Genomic DNA, 22,721 nt, shown 5'->3' with positions numbered 1-22,721 from the left:
AAAATTCTAAAGACTTCTTTTGGCATTCACTACAGCCCCAGCCTGTTACCCCACCCGCTACAGACAGGTGACAGAACAATCCCTACTTCTCAAGACCCTCCATCTGGGAGACCAGCAGGCAGACCTACAGAGCGGCTGAGAAACTCACTCTTGCTGGTGGTACCTGGTAAGTCACATTAGTCCAGACAGAGAGGAACAGACATTAAAAACCCCACACTTGAGAGGAAACAGCAGTTTCCTTTAGAGGAGACCAAGGTGAAGAATCAGAACAGCTGGCTTTGATTAATACCGACTGGGAACCCGAATAGAAAACAGGGAACCATAAAAATACTTCAATGCCAGACCTCACTGAAGTCCTCTGGAAAATACTAAATCAAGATTTCTGAAATAAATTCAATAAAAACAATGAACATAGAGTGAATGTTGCCAAAAACAGAATTAACAATTTAGAAATTAACTGCAGAAAATACTACAAATCAGAGAAAAAGGAAAACAAAGTAGAAATTTTAAGCAAAAAACAAAGAGATATGGAAATTAGATTTAGACAGTCTAACATAATAAGGAGGTCCAGAAAGAAATAAAGGAAAAGATGAAAGAAAGCTTTTGGCACAGCAAATATTCTAAAATCTGAAATCCTAAATACTATTAGTCCTAGGCAGTAATATGCACCCTATATAGTTAGATACAACTCTGTGATGATAATTTGGTTATGAACTATAATTCAAGTTCCAGCAGGAAAAACATTTCAAAAATTTTAAAAAGCACACTACAAACATAGGCTGTATATTAGGTTAAACCATATAAAAATTCCCATATAGTCAGTGAAAAATGATCAAATATTGGTAATTTAGTATAGGTCAAACTAATTAAGAAAATTCTAGGAAGACAATGGTAGCAGCAGGATTTCAACTGACCTTGTGCCCCCCCTCCCAAAAAACCAGAGTGACTGGGAACCAGCACCGAGTACTTTTCAGTGCACACCAACATCGTGTGACATGTCTGGGAGTCCGGGGAATCTGGACTCATACCCAGGCTCTAGCACCTTCCTTCCGGTTGTGTGCCCAAGCTTCAGTTTCCTATCTGCCAATGTGGACAGTAACAGTGTATCATGGTGATCTAATGGTGCCTAGCTCATGGCTAGAGCTCAGTAATTGTTACCCAATTACTTTTATAAGGCCATTGGATTCTCCTATCACTGGTCACAATTTGCTCCTGGGGAAACTGAGGCTCAGAGAGGGCTCCCAGTGAGTGTGAGGCCTGCCTGGCTCCAAGCCAGGCTTGCGTTGTGACTTCAGACTGTCTTGTGGGATGGCAGGTGGAGGGCTCTGAGACATTTCGACAATAAAACTGGATGACAAGTATCTTCATGAACCCCAAAATAGAAAAAGAAGGAGGCAACAAACAGTTACAAGCCCGTGCAGTATCAGCACATGTGCAAAAAAAGAGGGAATTACCAAGGTGTCTGGGCCGGGCGTAGTGGCTCACGCCTATAATCCTCAGGAGAAGAGAATCTAGTTAGTGGAATAACCATGAAAAAAAATGTTTCAAAACTCTTTAAAATGCAGTAGTGTTATCTCCCTAGATGGTTATACCATAGGATGAACAAACAACACTTGAACAGTTTTCCAGTAATCATATTTTTGGTGGTGCTACTCTAAGATTGCTGCATATATGTTTTGAAACGTAGTCACAATCTGATATTCTAATGCTGTCACACCTGGTGTATCACTGAAAACTGAAGTTCTCAGTAAAAAGAAAGAAGAGGAAATGCTGATATACAAGTCAGAAGAGATTACATAAAAATCTGAAATCCTGAATCTAAATTGGAAGTATCAGTATGAATTGGTGATGTGTGGGTTTGTGTTCTTCTGTCCCTGACCATTTCAGTTGCAGTGAACACTGCTGGTGCCCAGACTGCAGTCCTGGAATACCAAAAAAAGAACCAGGGCTCCTTGAAAATATTTCCGATTCTTCCTCTGGAGCAGAGGTGCAATATAAACCTGGAATAGTTTGTTATCTTAGACAGCACAGAGCTAACAAAGAGTACCAACCAGGGTTGTGAAAAAAAAGGCGTCAAGCCAACTTGAATATGTCCGCAATGTCCAAGATGGGACAATGTGAACATTAACTATAATCATCGCTTCAGTGGATTACAATAATGATTTCAATGAATTGAACCAACAAATATACCCAAATTCATGAGTTCAAAACCATACTAATAATACTACTTGATCACCAATGAATCAATTCATAATTTAAAAAAACAATAAATAAAAAGAATCACACATTTATCTCATCATTCCTGTTCAATTATTAATATTTCACTGAGTAACCAAATGACAGATGGCAGTTTCTCGTTATAGCAATATCTAATAAATGAAGCTTTAGAAACAAAGAAACTAAAAAGTAAGAAACAAAAAATTAGAATATTCTCATTTTTCAACCCTTAATGAAGTAAGGATCGTAGACAACGCGCCATCAACTACGACTAACGTAACAGACACTCAGACCTTATCACGTGTCCTGAGGGAGTAGTGTTGGCATTATCAGTGAATCAAGATACCTTAAATTTGCTCAAGCCACTCAATTTTATAGTTATTTCACAGACAAAACAGCAAAAACAAACATATTCAAAGCTACTGAAAGTACCATCATCAAAATTCAGACAGTGTGAGACCCTATGGGACAAATAACCGCATTTCTTCCACAATGAATATAGGAGGCAATAAAAGAGGACAAGAAATCTGCAAATTAAAAATAACTTCAGAAATATAATGAATAGTTACAACACAGGGACAGGACATTACTTGCAAATTGACTTAAACTGTAAAAAGAATTCCATTACAATTATTGTACAATAGAAATATGAACTTGAAACTTGATATCAAGGAATTACTGTTTTTAGGTGTGATAATAATACTGTGCCTACAATTTTAAAATAACCCTCCTATATATAATAATGCTGTATTCTATACTTAATAATCAAGTAAGAGGGTAGAACTCATGTCAAATGTTCTTACACAACAAAATAAAAATAAACCAAGTCTACATCTTTCAGAGAAATATCAAAATGGACAAAATATGATGGTACCTGGGTTTTCTTCTAAATGAGAGAGGAAGGTGTCAAGTGGTTGCTGATAGGGGCCCGCCCAAATAGAACATCCCACCCAGGAAGGAAGGAATGCACCATCCCTACCCCACCGAACTCTTATATTCCCACCTGCCTTAACCCATGTGCTGACTTCTTTCTCAGACTCGGCTCACTCACAGCCAAGTGAAGAAAGGCCACATTGCTCACATGGAACCTGGACTCTAATTCCTTCCATTCACGTCTCAGTATAATCTCTCGTTTTGGGTCCTTAACCTCTCAGCTGCACGTAGCAGGCATGAGTTGGTAACTATTACGCTGGGATACCGATTGGTGGGGTCTCTCAGCTGCAAGTGGCAGCCATGAGCTGGTAACTATTAGGCTGGAATATTGATTCTTGGGGTCATGGTATTATGCTGTGTACTCTTATAAGTGTTTAATCTTTTCTATAAAAAAAAAAATTTTAACCTATGCAAAAATACAGAATTTTTTTATAATCTTCAGTGCACATAAAACAAGACAGCCATAAAATAGTAACAGACATGACTACATTATAACTTTAAATTTCTGTATAGCGAAAAGCATCAAAAACAAGTTAAAAGACAAATCAAAATATTTACAGCTTTCACCGAAAAGTGAGTAACGTCCATAAATATAAATTGCTCCAACAGACCGAAAATAGGGAGACAATCCAACAGAAAAAGGGCAACATAAATAAGAAAATATAAAAAAGAAATGCATTAAACATGAAAAACAGGCTCAATGTCATGAGAAATTAAGAAAATTAAAGATTAAAATGAAATATTTTTTACTGATCATAGTCATAAAAATGAGGGAAAATGGCATTTCTCCTGTACTTTTGGGGAAAGTATAAATTAGTGCAATTTTTTTTGAAAAGCAATTATGGCTACATATATCAAAGATATAAATGTGCATATTCCATGACCTAGCAATTCCATTTCAATTAACCATTCTTACAAAAAAAAAAACTAAGTTCAGAAAGTATCTATGTTTAAGAATAAAAATAAGTATGTTTATGCCAATACTGTTTATAAAAGCAAAACAATTAAATGTCTATTAAAGTGAAGTGGCTAAATAAAATATAGTACTTTCATATAATGGAGTATCATACAGTTCTTAGATGGAACTGAGGTTGAGCTATATACTCCCACATGGACAGATCCAAAGTAAAGAGTAAGGGGAAGCTCCATAAGTTGTAGCAGGATATATAAAGCATTATCATGCATTTGTTTAGAAAATATATGCATTATATAACAAAGACATTTATTTATAGAGAAAGAGAAAAGTCAAGAAGATACAAACCAAAATTACCACTCTGAGTCGCTGTAGAAGATAAACAGGGAGTTTGTTTCTTTATATAAATAAATAAAAGCAAGCACACTATTTAAAATGAAGGATTACCTTTACATCGTTAGCCTTCAAAAGTCAGTTTTCTGTGATTCTACTCTAGGGATCATATCATAAACTGAAATTGCTAGTGGGGGCAGGTAGGTGATGTAAAAGGGTGACTCGGTGGCTGCAAGAGACTAACAACAATGAGCCCAAGGGAAATGGAGCATCAGGGATGCCGGCCAGCTCCAGGCAGTGGCTGCCATGTGGAGATGTGGGCCCAGTGGTGACAGACCTCCCAGGATTCAAAGGAAACCCCAAATCCCCATTTTCATGTGAGATCTCACAATTTTTAAATTCTAGCCCCCCAAAATACTTCAAGTATCACATGGGATGAATGTAATTTTGGAAGGTGGTCAAGCACGTGCGTGCGTGTGCGTGTGCATGCTGTGTGTGGCTTTCTGGCCAGAGTTCTGTATTCAGATTCTAGGTCTGCCACTTTATCCTGCAACCTGGATCAAATCAAATTACTTCACCCTCCCTGCCCCGGGCACAAGGGTGTTGAGTTAATGCCAGCTACGAGTCTTCCTAATGTTACTCTAGTCCTGTCCTTGTTACCACAGGTTCTAATTCTCAACTGAAAGCTGATGGCTTCTGTCCCACCTCTGATCTTCTATCAAGTTTGAGTCAGCTGGCTTGGCCACAGTCAAAAACAATGTAGTCGAATTTCCTTCATACAACTGTGTTTCTTTTACAAAAACAGAGAACCTATAGGCAAATGCGCAAGTATGCACTTGTTAGGGTGTCACTAAAAAGTTCTTGTATATTTACCGATTAAATCAGATGACATGACTGTAGCAAATAAGAAATTAGCTATGATAATATATTAATAAGCATTGACCTTAAAGGCAGTGTGGGGGGAGGACTAGACTGTAGCCTAATGAGTCTTTCTGGTGGGCCAACTAAAACTACACTGGTGCTGGTCTGGCTCCGCTCACTCACAGCCTGTGCTGGGAGAGTATGATTTGACCCTAGGTAATGCTCAAATGCACCACTGTTTGGATACCATGTAGCACAGTTTGGAGTCTGGGGTCCAGAATCCTGGGTCTGAATCCTTCTCTGTGATTTTGTGAAAGTTATCCCATGCTCCCTTATTTCTATATGTAGAAATAAAACCACCACTTTATAGGGTTGTTGTGTTGAGCATGTGGTAAGACTCAATAAATGGTTAACTGTTATTATTTCCTAGTTTCTACATGCTTTGTCTACTTTGAATATAAAAGTTTCTTGCCTTTACAAGAAAAATTAGCATCATTATTTTTAGAATCCAAAGATAAGCAGTATTATATTGGCCATCAAATTTATAGTAATTATAATACATGGTCATTTTTAATTCTAAAGAAAGCAATTAAGAAAGTAGCCAAAAAGTATTCCTTAGTATCTGAGGAGGTAACATGTATGGTAATACTCAAAGTCAGACCGTTAAATTTTGTATATATTACATTAAAATATAAATAGTCATTTTATCTTTCTTTTCTTCTGAAAATATATAAATTTTATAAGAAAAGTAAAAATGGATTTTCTACAAAATCCTTCAACAATATCCATTCCTGTTATCAAAGAAACCATAAAAACCAGTGCAAAATACAAAATGTGCATTATGTGCAATCTGTGATACCAATCAGTCCAGATGTTCCCAACAACTAAGAATAAAAACAAAACAAGTCTTCAAACCTACAAAGTTATCCTGCCTAAAAATGTATGCCCTTGAAAGGTAGAATTATTTGGCAGAGATCAAAATATTGGATCCATTTTAAAAGAATAGTGTAACCCCTATGAATGTATAGACAGCTTCAAGGTAGAAAAATGTAACAAAACTTTGAAAAATAAAATATATTTGACCTGTACAGCATTTTATCATTTATACAAATATCTTTTTAAGCTTCACAATAATCCTGGGAGGTAGGTGTGAGGGGGTTCTTAATAATCATTTTATATATTCACAGACTTAGAGTCAGGAAGATTGCCAATTACAAAGTTACATGGTAAAACAAAGCCACAGTAAGGAATGGAACTCAGGTATGGACCAAAATGGGACTGCAGCTTTCCCCCAACATACTCACTACGACAAGATAAACCTGGAGAGTGTGTGCGTGTTCTCTCTCTGTCTCTCTCTCACACACACACGTTCCTGAAGTGGGAATAAAAGTAAAATCTTACTTTCCCACTGAGTTAATTATAATTTCAGAGTCACATTTTTTGTTAGTTTGGATTACTCTCCAATATAAAATTCCTATGTTAGTTTTCTACTATTTTTTAATTATGTGATAAACATTTAACATTTTATCATCCAAAATTTAAAACAGGGGCTTCTGTAGTTCGTATTTCTTGAAAAGCAAATAATCTACAAATTCTAATAAACGGCCTTTAATTCATATACTTTATCAGCTTTGAATCTGTGTTTCTTATTTTTTTGTAACAAAGAAAATTCAGTTAAATCTCAATTGGTCAAACCAAAAGAATACACAACATTGATGAGAACTCAAAACGAGAGGTAAGCATAGTATTACTGTCCTAGGGCTAGAGCTGGATGCACTGGTTTGCACCTCTAATCCTAACACTTTGAGGGCTGAGGCGAGAGGACTGCTTAAGGCCAGGAATTTGAGACCAACCTGGGCAAGAAAGAGAGACCTCCATTTCTACAAAAAATAGAAAAGTAAGCCAGGCATGGTGGTATTTTATACAAAATCATTCCTATTTCCTGTAGAAAATACCACCATGCCCAGTTACTGCAGTTCCAGATACCTGGGAAGCTATAACAGGAGGGTCACTTAGCCCAGGAGTTGGAGCTTTCAGTGAGCTGTAATGGCACCACTGCACTGCACTCCATCCTGGGCAACAGAGTGAGACCCTGTCTCAAAAAATAGAATAGGGCTGCGCCTGTGGCTCAAAGGGGTGGGGCGCCGGCCCCATATGCTGGAGGTGGCGGGTTCAAACCCAGCCCCGGCCAAAAACTGCAAAACAACAACAACAAAAAAAATAGAATAAAATAAAATAAAACGTAGGGCACTCATTCTCAATCTTTTTTTGTCATAGCACATCTAAGGGAGGCAAAGTACTCCCATGAGTACTGGAGGGAAAAGGAAGAAACCTGAGGAGGACCTGGGAAGAGTCTGCAGAAGACTGACATGCCCCCACTCCCCCCAGGCCTTCAGGGAAGAGGAAGAAACCTGAGGAGGACCTGGGAAGAGTCTGCAGAAGCCTGACATGCCCCCCCCGCCCCGGCCTTCCTCCTGTGCACTCCTCTCTCCTATGAGAATCACTGAGTTAGAGAGGAGGTTACACAGAACACCCTACGTATCCAAGGGATGTATTTCCATGGATGCAACCAAACTTGATAGAAAATATCTGAAAACAAAAACTAAAAACACAAACGAAAAACAATATAGTATAACAATTTATACAGCATTTACATTATATTAGGTATTATAAATAATCTAGAGGTGAATTAAAGCATGCAGGACCGTGTGTGAAGGTTGGATGCGAATGTTATACCATTTTGTGTAAAGGTCTTGAGGATCTGAGGGTTTTGGTATTTGGGGGGATCCCAGAACCAATGCCGCCATGACACCGAGGGATGACTTTACCGCCAGGCTTGTTCCCCTCATATTACTTCAAAACTAGCCCTTCATGATAAAAATTAAACATCAACCCTGCCTTGCCCACATGTGTCCTTGATAGAATTAAACCACTCTCATCAGAAACCTAGACTCAAATAAGTTATTCACCCTCTGAAGTACAAGACAAATCCTTATTGCCTATCAAGTTTTACTCTACTGATTTTGAAACCTGAATAAAATCTTATTATAGTTATTTATGGACTAAAAAAAGTTTGTTTAATATAAAGGTGTACATCAAAAAATTATTCACATTACAAAGTTCAGATACTATTTAAAGAAAATAGCATTTTAAAGATTCCTAATTAAAGTAATATTCGAGCTAAATTAACCTATTAATTTTGTAAAGCTCTTGCTATAATGTGAATGTTTGATTCCTTTCCTCTAAGAGTTCATGATCTGGCCATCAGCATAAAAAATAAAAATCTTGTAAACTTAGGCTGTCTTTAGATGTTTTCTATCTTTAAGAAATACTTTCTGTTCTATCATTTCTGACTTTATAGCAAGCCAGATATATAATAAAGTTAAAACAATAAAAATAACAACTAAATAAAGTTGGCTCTCGATATCTGTGAATTCCAAACCCAAAGATTCAACTAGAGATCAAAAATATTCAGGAAAAAAATTGCATCTGTACTGAAGATGTATAAACCTTTTCTTGCCATTATTTCCTAAACCATATAGTATTACAATGATTTACAAAGTATTTACATTGTATTGGTAATCCTCATAATCTGGAGATGTTTAAAGGGAAGATAAGGATAGGTTATATACAAATACTAAACCCTTTATATCAGAGACTAAAGCATATGAGGATTTGGGTATCTGAAGGTAGTCCTGCAACCAATACACAACCGCACATATGCATGTACACTGATACTAAAATGTAGAATCACAGACTAAATACAGGTAGGTATAAAGGATTTCAAATATGTGAGTGCTTTCACTTTTAGCCAGATAAACATGCAAACTCAAGAGAATTTTACATAATACTATTCTGGACTTTCATAAATAATATCCCATGATATGCCCCTTCCTGGTTTTTCCATGCTTAATAGTAGGAAATTTGTGAGGGGTTAAGCTAGCAAACTCAATTTGTACTATTTCCAAGCCACTTCCTCTAGAAGACATGTTTCTCTTACAAAAATCTTCACACACCCAAAAAACCAGGTGATAATAACCAATACTTCCCTTCAAGTCCCATCATCTACACTGAACACTTAAACTTGTCAAACAGTACACACGTTTTTCCCTTTGATCAGTCTTACATTTCTCTATAATTCACATTTATTTAAAAGATAGTAATCAAAACTGTATGTTATTTGAAAGGAGTAAACTATTTCAAAAAATAAAGAATTATATTTGTCACTCTGGCATCATAAAAATTATCTCAATATGATGTTGACTTTTGCACTGACTCATATGCAGCTCGTGGTCATCCGTGGCATTCTTCCTTCCTTCATTTTTTTATGGTTGGAGATTCATTGAGGGTACAAGAAACCAGGTTACACTGATTGCATTTGTTAGGTGAAGTCCCTCTTACAATTGTGTCTTGCCCCCAGAAGGGGCGGCACACACCAAGACCCCCCCTTCCCTCTCGAGGCTCTTCCTTTCCCCTCCCTCCTCCTTTCTCTCCCCCACCCCTCCCTCCTCCTCTCTCTCTGCTCTCCTCTCCCTCACCCCTCCCTCCTCCTCTCTCTCTCTCTGCTCTCCTCTCCCCCACCCCTGTGTCATTGATTGTCCTTGCCTCTTTATTTATACATGGCCTGTCCGTCTCCAGTTGAACTTACTCCTTCCACATACCACCTTGAACTTAATCCATTGCATTTCATGGTCTTCATAGATCCAGTCCCCATTTGTCATAACACTTCATAGAAATGTACAAATCTATAATTTATTTCTTTGGGGGTTTTTTTGCAGTTTTTGGCCGGGGCTGGGTTTGAAACTGCCACCATGGCACATGGGACTGGCGCCCTACCCCTTTGAGCCACAGAAGCCGCCCCAAATCTATAATTTATAACTGCCATTTATGTAGTTAAAATATCAGAACATGAAAGTACTTAACAATCAACACAGCAGACACTGTAATTTACAATAAATAATGGAACTAGGGCAATCTTACACTAACACCTACTGGAAACCTACCTCCACTGGACGATCATTCATAATGGAACTGAGGGCAATCTTACACTAACACCTACTGGAAACCTACCTCCACTGGACGATCATTCATAATGGAACTGAGGGCAATCTTACACTAACACCTACTGGAAACCTACCTCCACTGGACGATCATTCATAATGGAACTAAGGGCAATCTTACACTAACACCTACTGGAAACCTACCTCCACTGGACGATCATTCATAATGGAACTAGGGCAATCTTACACTAACACCTACTGGAAACCTACCTCCACTGGACGATCATTCATAATGGAACTGAGGGCAATCTTACACTAACACCTACTGGAAACCTACCTCCACTGGACGATCATTCATAATGGAACTGAGGGCAATCTTACGCTAACACCTACTGGAAACCTACCTCCACTGGACGATCATTCATAATGGAACTAAGGGCAATCTTACACTAACACCTACTGGAAACCTACCTCCACTGGACGATCATTCATAATGGAACTGAGGGCAATCTTATGCTAACACCTACTGGAAACCTACCTCCACTGGACGATCATTCATAATGGAACTAAGGGCAATCTTACACTAACACCTACCGGAAACCTACCTCCACTGGACGATCATTCATAATGGAACTGAGGGCAATCTTACGCTAACACCTACTGGAAACCTACCTCCACTGGACGATCATTCATAATGGAACTGAGGGCAATCTTACGCTAACACCTACTGGAAACCTACCTCCACTGGACGATCATTCATAATGGAACTGAGGGCAATCTTACGCTAACACCTACTGGAAACCTACCTCCACTGGACGATCATTCATAATGGAACTGAGGGCAATCTTACGCTAACACCTACTGGAAACCTACCTCCACTGGACGATCATTCATAATGGAACTGAGGGCAATCTTACGCTAACACCTACTGGAAACCTACCTCCACTGGACGATCATTCATAATGGAACTGAGGGCAATCTTATGCTAACACCTACTGGAAACCTACCTCTACTGGACGATCATTCATAATGGAACTGAGGGCAATCTTACGCTAACACCTACTGGAAACCTACCTCCACTGGACGATCATTCATAATGGAACTAAGGGCAATCTTACGCTAACACCTACTGGAAACCTACTTCCACTAGACGATCATTCATAATGGAACTAAGGGCAATCTTATGCTAACACCTACTGGAAACCTACCTCCAGTGGATGACCATTCATAATGGAACTAAGGGCAATCTTATGCTAATATCTACTAGAAACCTACCTCCAGTGGATGATCATTGTTCACCAATGCTATACGTGCCCTTTGCAAGGAACCATCCATTAGCTTGTGAAGTCTTAAAATCAACTTTCTTAACCCCATCTGCTTCAGTGCTTTGTCTACAAATGGTCTATAAATAGAAGTCAGACAATGTCTACTGAAGCCTGCTTCCGTGCTGCAGTCTGGTGCTCCCCAGCCAACAGAATCATCCTCAGATTCAAGCCTCTCAAGTTTCTTGGAAACGTAGTCCTGAGACTGGACATGGAAACTAGTGTTTATGGGCTGTCTTGGTGTCCTGGGGTCAGAGAGCTGCTCTTCTTCACTCTCATCTGTGCTACTTTCCAATTCCTTCAATCCTCCTTCCGTGTCATCAGCCTCATATTCCGGCTCATTACCTTTGGATGGTCGAGGTGAAGGGATTTCAAACACTGGCCAGCCAATGTCTGATAAATTCTTGATGCCCAAAACAGTGCCCATAATCCTTAGCTTCTGATTTAAGTCTTTTGTGATGTTCAGCCACAAGCAGAGCGCCTGCACCCTATCCTGGAAGTCCTTCGCAGCGTATTTTTCATAGTCCTTTTGGAGAGCCTGCAATGATGGATAAAGTGCTTCTATGTACTCTAGCAGCTCCATTATCCGCTTTACCTGCTCAAATGAGACCCGCTGGCGTTGGAGATGCTCATGATATGTTGAGTAACCCACAGTCTGTGTTCCATGAGGGGCTTTGCACTGCCCTTCTACTGAAGTACCATTAAAACTAGCTCTGTTTCTAACAAAAGCAAAGCTCCCGTAATTAACTTTGAAAGTAAGGATTTCATTGATAATATCCGGGATGGCTTGACGGGCTGTATATAAAAACAGGTCTTGGTCATTAATGGTCCGCCCTGCATGCCAGGCTTGCAGCTCTAACCAGATCAGTTCATTAGATCGGTTAAACCAGAAAGCAGATGTATTTTCTTGTCCTCTTTGCTCCCTGTCCTTCTTTTTAGAGACTGAGGTAAGCTTTAGCAAAAGTCGTAATGTTTCAAAAAACTTTAAACGATCTGCTGGGCAATCAGTCCTGGAAGTCTGGCGTGCAGTCCTGGCTATCGGCACAGGCACAGACATGGGGAGCTTCGCATTGCTGCAGCCAAGGCTGAGGTAAGGCTTGTTGAGATCCACGTCTGGAATTGATTTTTTTGGCAAAGACCCACCCACTGAGTCCAACATGAAGGAGCACTGCACATTTTTCTTATGGTCACGTTCTGTGGTTCTAAGCGTTGCTCGAATCTTCTTGTCATGCTTGTAGCTGTATTCCTCCACGTTCTCCACAGTTTTCCCAGTGTCTTTATGTGGAGGCTGATTTGGTGCAATCATTTTCTCTATTAAAAAAAAAAAAGCATATTATATAACTCTAAAACATGAAGCTACTCTCAGTATTTTCAGTAAAACCGATTTTCACATGTACTTACATTTTCAGGCTGCTACTAGAAGAAAAGAAAACCTATCATATGCTGAAAATTAAAAGAATCAAAATACCCTGTTTCCTCGAAAATAAGACAGTGTCTTATTTTAAGGTGTGCTCCCAAAGATGCACTAGGTCTTATTTTCAGGAGACGTCTTATCTTTCTGTAAGTAGGTCTTATTTTCGGACGATGTCTTATTTTCGGGGAAACAGGGTATATATACGTTTCTCTCTAAATTAAAAAATAATGATTTATCCATTTCCTTGCTGTAATATATTTGCTATATTCTCTTATACTCACAACTATTAACCTAAAACTAGTTCTAGGCTACCAAGTAGAGTTATCAAATCATTTAATCAAATCACCTTCAATGTAAGAAGGGAGAAACAGCAAGGAAGAGCTGACAGAGGCCTAGATGAGAAACATTTCCAATTCCTGTTCTGTCATTAACTAAATGTGTAAACTTAAAGGCAGACCACTCAAGATCTCAGGGTCACTTTTCTCACTGGTAAAATAAGGTAGTCGATGAAAGAATCTTTAAGCCACTTTAAGATTATTCTCATAAACAAAGGAGAGGTAACTAACTGATAAGCAGAACTGCTGAACTTAATTCATTCCGTTTCATAATTTCTTCTTTGCCACAAACGTATGAGACAAACAGAATCATTCAGCATAATTCGCTTACTCTGTTATACTGGCACATAAAATCATCCAACAAATACCTCAAACATTTCCTTCAAATAACTGTAAAAGCTTCATCTGTAGCTCAGTGAGTAAGCAGGGTGCCTGCCACATACACAGAGGCTGGTGGGTTCAAACCCGGCCAGGGCCAGATAAACAACAATGACAACTGCAACCAAAAAATAGCTGGGCATTGTGGTGGGCACCTGCGGTCCCATCTACTCGGAAGGCTGAGGCAAGAGGACCGCTTAAGCCCCAGAGTTTGAGGTTGCTGTAAGCTGTGATGCCACGGCACTCTGCCGAGGGCGACATAGTGAGACTGTCTCAAAAAACAGAAAAGTAAATAAAATGTTAAAACCTTAATTCCTATAATTGAATTCCAAGCTTTGGAAAGGAATATACACACACCTTCCTTCCTGTCCAGCGTTTTGGACACTATTAGCCAGCTCTACCTTACTGAAATCCGTTCATTCTGCTGCTCCTAAATACAACTCTCTCTGGGTCTTGTCCTACTTCTTTAATTCCCTCCTTTTTAAATTCCTTCCTTGGAACTTTGCTCACTCAAATAAATGTTAATGTTCCCAAAGTTCCAATCTCAGATCCCTCCTAGTCTTACTTCACTTCTCTCTTCTTTCTTCACTCTCACTTCACATGTTGATAATAGCCGTTCTTTACACATCCCCACCTGCCCTCAGCACTCAAGACATCCTTTATTTTACTGAATCTATGGCATATATTTTTTCACATGATGTCATCTCTGAAATGAGAATGTTATATATAGTCAATAGTGATATAAATAAATTTTAGAAACAAATATTCAGTAATATATTTCATTTAGATTTTTCTTTATAGATAAGTATATGTATGATAAATGATTTTTAAAAATCTATATCTAAATATCAAAACACATCAAAATAGCTCTTTTATAGAGCTCTTCAAATAAAAATTCTAAGTATTAAGAACACAGTCATCAAATGCAAGCACTTTTTCCCTCAGTACATATTACAGTACGTCTTTAGATTTGATGGAATAGGGTACAATTTACATCAGTTACACACTCACATGTTCAAAATCAATGCACCAAGGAAATTCTGTTCAAAACCAAGTTACATCCTAACCAGCTTAAGTTAGTTTAAAAATAAGGATATTTAAACAAATTTCCCTAAGCGCAGTTATGGCATAGTTTACCTTAAATTACTTTATGATCCATCAAAAAGGATTGTTTTTTTCTTTTTCTTTCTTTCTTTTTTTTTGGGGGGGGGGGGGCAGACAGAGTCTTGTTCTGCTACCCAGGTTGGAGTGTAGCAGCATTATCATAGCTCACCACAATCTCAAACTCCTGGACTCAAAAATTCCCCTGCCTCAGCTTCCCCAGTAGCTGGGACTATAGGTATGTGTGCACTATGCTAATTTTTTAAATTTTTTATAGAGACAGAGAGGTCTCACTCTTCCTCAGGCTAGTCTTGAACTTCAGGCTTTAAGCAATCCTTCCATCTTGACATCCCATACCAAAAAAAATTTATATTTTAGTATAAAAACTATTAATCACTATTATTTTTAAATTAGCAATTTTTTAATGACAGAATTTTTATCTGTAGTATTAATCTATTATCTTTTCATATAGTTCATTTAAGAAAAAGCTGTTCAAAACCACTTTGAGATATCACCTAACCCGAATGAGAACAGCCCACATCACAAAGTCCCAAAGCTGCAGATGCTGGTGAGGGTGTGGAGACAAGGGAACACTTACACACTATTAGTGGGATTACAAACTAATACAGCCTTTTTGGAAAGAAGTATGGAGACTCTTCAAACAGCTAAAAGCAGACCTTCTATTTGATCCTGTAATCCCATTACTAGGTATTACCCAGAAGAAAAAAAATCTTTTTACCACAGGACATCTGCACTCGAGTGTTTATAGAAGTTCAGTTTACCATAATGAAGATGTGGAACAAGCCAAGTGCCCATCAACCATGGACAGATTAATAAGCTGTGGTATGTATACTCCGTGGAACACTATTCAGCCATTAAAAAGATGCAAACTTTGTATCTTTTGTATTTACATAGATGGAGCTCAAGAACATTCCCCCTAGTAAAGTATATCATGAATGGAAAAGCAAGCATCCCATGTACTCAATACAAATTTGTAACTAATAGATGAACAACTACCAACCCACATGAAAGGAAAAACACCAATAAATTCAAGAAGAGGGGAAGAGCACAGTAAGCAAACAATGTGACCTAATTGTACGTACCCAGATACTAATCTGAAATTAAAAAAAAAATTTTTTTAATTGTTCACAATTTTATTGTTTCTAGCTATAAATATTTATCAACCTTCATTTATAAAAAAATTTGTCTAGGCCAACCATTTAAATGTTTTGTTTAACTGTATTCTTTATACATTTATTAATGGAGCATAAAAACCCTATTCATTTCTATTGTTAATCAACGGTATCTTGAAAGCAAAAATGACAAGCATTTCCAAATTTAACTCCATTATCCTTCATTTTGCAAGACATCATTCATATTATACTCTGTTACTAAGAAATACAAATGATACATACATTGTATCACTGAGTAGGACTCCAGCTGAATTTCTAATACACGGTATTTGAGGAGCCTATGGGACATCCATGAGGAGACGTGTGTAGGTAGAAGAGAGAAACCCAGAGATGCTGATTTAGAAATCCTGAGTACATATATATATTACCTAATACCACAGTAGTGCGCAGGAAGGTCCAGGACAAGTGTGCAGCAGAGGGGCAGTGAGGACAGGACAGAATGCTGCACCCAATTAAATGTGCACCAAGCAAAGAGTTCTGCGTCAAAGAAACACATTATGTATCAAAAACCAATTTAGTTAGCTTAGGGTTTAGGATTATTAAAAATACTTCATAAAACTAATGCACTGCATTACTGATATGGCTAAAGAGGGTTTACATAAATTTATAATTTGAAAGTAATAGTGAATAGCAGAAAAAAAGTATTACTTTGCTAATATAACTTACTCGTATTTTTCTAATTCATGCTCTGAAAATCCTAAGTGGAACAGAGGATTAACTGAGAGTAGCAGGGATGACTTTAATAACCCCAGAAGACTGGCTGCAAACATTAAGTCCACATTACAACACATTTATCTGGGGACAAACCATGAGAATATTATGAGATGAAGCTTTTCAGCCCAGACCTTTATGTCAGCAATTAAAAGGACCTAAAAAAGGAAAAACACCACAATCCCATTTTTCTGTATAGATATATCATTTTTGAAGTCAGAAAAACTAATTTTTATAAGTTAAATATAAATCTTGGTAAGCCTACTTAGAGTATCCGAAATAGTATAGTACACAATTTTTTGAAATTTTGTGTTTACATACAGTTATGGTTTAAATATTTGCACCTGTAGCATGTGTACGGAAAAGCAAACAAACTTAAATAGACAAATTCCAGTCTAGCTAGCTACTGTGCAGAAAGAAAAGACCAATCAGACCATCTCAGCACTAGCTATATTTTTCAAATAACGCACTTGAGAGTGACTTCTAGCAACTGAAGATCAGATAGGCCTCTATGAAAGCATAAGAGACCTATCAGTAAAGGGAGATCTGAGAAGAATCTTAGGGTGTTGGAACAAAAATCTATAGACTTAGATATAGTAATTTCCCTGAGCATTTATATTTTGTCTTTACCCACTCTGACAGGACTAAGACAATGATTAATAACATTCAAAAGGCTATTATTGATGGACTGTTCATTTGTTCAGTATTCTGTTAATACTAAATCCTCCTGCAATTAACAAAAAGTCAAATGCAAACAGAGCTTCTGAAAAGGAAAATGGATCTAAAGTACGAAATTAGATATACAGAATGTCTTATGTGGAAAGTTCTACTTACATGATTATATAACCAGTTTATAACCTAACGGAACACCTGATCTCCCAAGTGGCTTTAAAGCAAATGGTATAATTTTTGTAGTACAATTAAAGCAAATCTCTAGAGTACTTTTTCCTGTGGTCAACCACCAAATCTTCAAATAATTTTTTAAAAGAACTTCGTAATAAAACTGAAAGCAATATTGTTCATTTGACAAACAACTGAATTGCCATAATACACAACTAAAAATGGCTTCTTAGAATATATATAAAATGTAGTTTTTTAATAAAGTCCTTGCAATTCTTTCTTTTTTTTTTTCTGTGTGCACCCTAGGAAAACATGTCTGCAGCACGATCTGCTGTCCTTGTATTTCTTATGTTCTCCTATACTTGTATAGTTCAAATTCAAAACACTGGTATTGTTTGACCTCTCAAACAACAAAGCAAGCATAAACAGATGCATGATCTTTACCTTTAAGTGTGAGATGGGCATGAGAGGAAAGATGTGCCGGAATATCAAACAATGTCAGCGATCTGAAGGGCTTATATGCAACAGAGCTTCTAATTCAAGGTTCTCAAATTTCTATATACACTCAGAATCACTTGAGTCCCTGCTAAAACACGCAGTTCTGGGGCCAGTGCCATTGTCTCTGATTCAACATGGCCAGAATGGCACCACATTTGGGGGAAACACTTTATCCAATTATTTTCCAGGTAAGGGATTTACAGAGATTGTCATAATCTTCATAACAACATTATGATGAAGAATATCACAGAATACAGATGCTGAGACAGATGGTAAATATTAGAACAGGGATTCTAACCCATACTGCTGCCATCACGCCATCCTTACACCTGTCCAAGGTACTCACCAGGCAGTGCTCACTGACCAAGGGAAGGCTGCCATTCTGAGTGCCATAAAACATTACCACGAAAGCAAGTACTAGACTTGAGGCCTGGAAGAATGGATTCAGCTTAAACAAGGTCAGCAGGAAGGCAAGACGTTATTTTAAACCAGTAAAGAAGAGCATGAAAAGACACAAAGGCAGAAAATAAGAGTTGGGCTGGATCAATGATTCTGTATCTGGTTAGCCTGGGAACATAAATTAGAACCTTGAAAGTCAGGCTAAGTTTGCACTAGAATGCTGAAATATGGATTTAACTGCACTCTGGTTAACGATAAACACTTCTCTAGCTGTATAGATTGAATCCGACTTTTAATCATTTTTTACAGCTCCATTTTACCTCAGTTATTGTATTCTTTAAAAATACAAATTTTAATTTCACTACACTTGCAAAGACACATATTCAGACATATACAAGTACAATATATACACACATTTATATTAACATATGTACACACACACTCTCCTTGACACATCCTGCTAACGATAGGGAAATTAGTGTGTGCATATATATTACAAATTCTGATATGAATAACAAAATATTTGCTCTATCTATATAATCTGGCTATAGCAGTATTGTGTTAATCCTGCAAAATAAAGCTGATAAAGATTCATCTGAAAAGGGCACTGGCTTAGGTGTCTTTTAATTTCTATTTAACCTGCTTAAACTACAAAATGAACTGAATTTACTTTCTTATATTATATTAAGACTTATTAAAAGTCTATATTAAAACTTAAACAAGATGATTTGACTGTCTTTTCTTAAACCAATCATAAGAACACTTATAAATATGTCTAAATACTACCCAACACTTAGTAAAATCTTAATTGCTATAATTTGGTAATGAATTACCATTATGCAAAAGTAGAATCACAAATAACCCAACAGCTAAATTCTATTACTCATGAAATATGCTGTCAAGCCTGGACAGGGAGTTAATTCAAGAGCTTACTGATGGGCTACACAGTTAGGATGTCAAGCAGCAGACTTCTTTAAAATATTGGAATAAGGAGCTAATTATCCTTATCCAGATATCACAATATTGTTACTATACTTTTCAGAGCTTTTAAAAACATGTTAGTACTTTAAAAACAAAAGTATCTTGGCTCAGCACCTGTAGCTCAAGTGGCTAAGGCACCAGCCACATACATTGGAGCTGGCAGGTTCGAATCCAGCCTGGGCCCGCCAAACAACAATGACAGCTACAACCAAAAAATAGCTGGGTGTTGTGGCGGGCGTCTGTAATCGCAGCTACTTAGGAGGCTGAGGCAAGAGAATCGCTTAAGCCCAAGAGTTGGAGGTTGCTGTGAGCTGTGATGCAACAGCACTCTACCCAGGGCGACAGCTTGAGACTCTGTCTCAAAAAAAAAAAAAAAAAAAATGGATCTTGAGCATTTCCAGGGAAACAACACCAAGAAAACGCAAAAATTGGATAAAATACAGTTTTGCGCACATCTAACTGGCAAACATTTTAAGCCCATCAAGAGAGAGAAAAAACACTGCAGGCAATGTTGACCTCATTGTTATTCTATAACCCCACTCTCTAGCCCAGTCCTCTCCTATCTCAGAAACAACCACTATTACAGATTTTTTTTGAACTTTATTATCTGAGGGCTACACAGTGACATATTATACAGATGCTCCTCAACTTATGATGGCATTATGTCCTGATAAACCCATTGTAAGGTGAAAGTACATTAAGTTAAATCTGTATTTAATATCACCTAACCTACCAAACATTATAGCTTACCTAGCTTAGCCTAACCACACTCAGAACACTTCATTTGGCCTACATTTGGGCAAAATCATCTAACACAAAACCTATTTTTCTTTTTTTTTGCAGTTTTTGGCCGGGGCCGAGTTTTAACCCACCACCTCCGGTATAGGGTGTCGGTGCCCTAATCACAATGAATGAATGAATTTTTTTGCAAGACTCCTAGTGTCCTTTCACAGGAACTTCTCCAATGTTATTACTAGAAAAAGATTTGCTCCATGAAAGATATAACTAGCCTCAATTTGACTGTATTAAAAAATTACCTCCTCCAGGGATTGAGACAATTCACGCTCCCACCAGCCTGGTATGAAAGCTGCCATCTCCACGTCTTTACTACTATTTTTTCAGTTCTACTACATGTAAGTGAAATGTAAAATAAAATGGTTGTAAATATTGCAAATAATGTATCCTGACATGTAAACTAGGGAGTTGTAATTATCCAATTCTGCTTCAGCATGAAGAAAGGCAAAGCTTCAAAATGAAGAGGGGTGTGGGCAGAGGTTGGGAGAAGACACAAAAAATCAAAAAACAGTGGATCAGAAACAGAAGTTTGAACAAAAGTTGTCTGTAAAAAAGGTGGTCAGTAACTATGAAAATGATTCTACAGATATTTTATTTGTAAATAGCAAAAACCACAAAAATAGCTAAAACACAGTGGTTAAATAAAATGACTTTTTTTAAACATTACACAGCTGTAAGAAAGGTTTCCCAATAAAATAATTTTCAATTTTTGGTGGGCCACGAAAGACACTGCAGCCAAATCACGGTTTACGGTACTGCCTCCCTTGTTTAAACGTACACTAACACGCCACTACTAAGGATGTGGGTGCAACTCAAGTCCCTCATCAGCTGACTTTTGCCTAATCAAAAAGGAGATTTTCTCTGAGTGTGGCTGATTTAATCACATGGAAGCCCTTCAAAAGAAGGCTGTCAACCAGTCATAGCACCACGTGCCTGTAATCTCAGGTCACTTCAGAGGCAGAAGGATCCCTTGAGCCCAGGAATTTGAGGCCAGCCTAGGTAACAGGGCAAGAAACCATCTCTAAAAAATAAAAAGCAAAAGGCCTTGACCCTGAGGGCATCTGTCTGTCCATGGCTGGGCCTTTCCACTCTCTGTCCATCTGTCATCACAAGTAGTCTATACTTCAAGTGGAGCCACAGTTTCTGCTGGCCAACTTTCCATAAACACCCAGGCTGGACTATGAGATCCAGGACAAAGCACTGAATTTAGAGCCCCACCCAAGGCATCCAACGAGAAGGTGTCTGGCTCTATCTCAGGTCATCAGGTCTGCGCTGCTGCAGGAAGGCTCAGTCCTCTATAAAGCTTTCACCCATTACAACTCTCCTAGCTCCCAGCCCTACCTATACCTGTGCCCTGTGAGCCCCCGAAACCACCTGCAGTCCTAAAAGTGGATAGACCCTGGGGGCACACTTCCTCACCCCCCACCTCCCCACCTGTGGGCTGAAGGTTCTGGTCTCAGCAGGGCCAAAGGAGGAACAGCAGCCTATACAAACCTCAGAGCTAGAGGCCCCTAGGCAGGTGATTGGGAAGGTGATGGCTTGATTATCACCAGTGGACTTAGCTCTAGGCGGCCCAGCTCGGTCCCAGGAAAGTGAATTATCAAGCCAGATGCCTCACGTATGTACTGGCAATGGGGTTGGTCCTCCTGCTGTTCCCTAGGCTGGAAGCCACCGTCTTTTCCTCCCAAGGCAGCATCTCTAGCTGAATATTCTAATTTAACTGATTTTGAAATCAGCCTCATCTTGGCCTTCTCTTACCCACAGCCTTCTCTCACTTAATGCTCTGGCCATGGCTACTTCTCTTTCTTTAAGTAGCTCCCCAGCTTCTGATCAGTCAGCCAGGTGGGGACAATCTGCCTTTCATTAAGGCAACATCACAGGCTGGGAGGTGAATTTCTGCTGCAGATCTGGCTACACAGCAGCATGGAGATCAGTGTTTGCTCAAAAGGAGAGTGGGTGTGCCTCACAGGAGCCCCTGCCTGCCTTCTACCACCTGCACAAAGGCCTGGAAATCACTCTTACTGGGCAAACTTGTTGACACTTACAGGCTGCTTTACAGTCATTTTCTATAAAATCAGTGTATGTAACTGGAGCTGAGGGAGTGTGTTTGCTCTTGGCTAGTGTGAGAAGGACTTTTTGGTTTTCACACTGATTTTGAATTTTTGCTACACAATTTTATCCTTTGAGTGTAACACATCTAAAGATGAGCTGTTTTCGGAAAAAAAATTTGCTAAACATGTGGTAAATATTATCTAGATCAGTGGTTCTTAACCTTTTTGGGGTCACAGAATGCATTTGAAAATCTGATGAAAACTATGGACTCTTTTCTCAAAAAACTGCACACATGCACATAATAAAATCTGCATTCCATTTCAAGGAGCTCATGTACCCTCGCAGTATAAAGTAACAGAGTTCTGATAACATTCATGTTCTTTGATTCCTTACATTTTGTAAAGGGTTGCATTTAATTAAATACTGATTTAAATGAAATGATATA

At 38.3% G+C, this 22,721-nt stretch overlaps 1 protein-coding gene across 1 annotated transcript in view; it reads right to left on the bottom strand.

Annotated features, from left to right (window-relative positions):
* The window catches only part of MAP3K4 (mitogen-activated protein kinase kinase kinase 4), a 125,665-nt gene that overhangs the window by 48,806 nt on the left and 54,138 nt on the right, over window positions 1-22,721 (bottom strand). The window contains 1 exon segment of the mRNA XM_053591437.1: window positions 11,533-12,890. Coding sequence (XP_053447412.1) covers window positions 11,533-12,890 — 1,358 coding nt within the window.

Source organism: Nycticebus coucang, chromosome 5, assembly GCF_027406575.1.
Source record: "Nycticebus coucang isolate mNycCou1 chromosome 5, mNycCou1.pri, whole genome shotgun sequence".
NCBI classification, from domain to species: Eukaryota; Metazoa; Chordata; class Mammalia; order Primates; family Lorisidae; genus Nycticebus; species Nycticebus coucang.
This window is presented reverse-complemented; position numbering and strand designations above follow the sequence as displayed.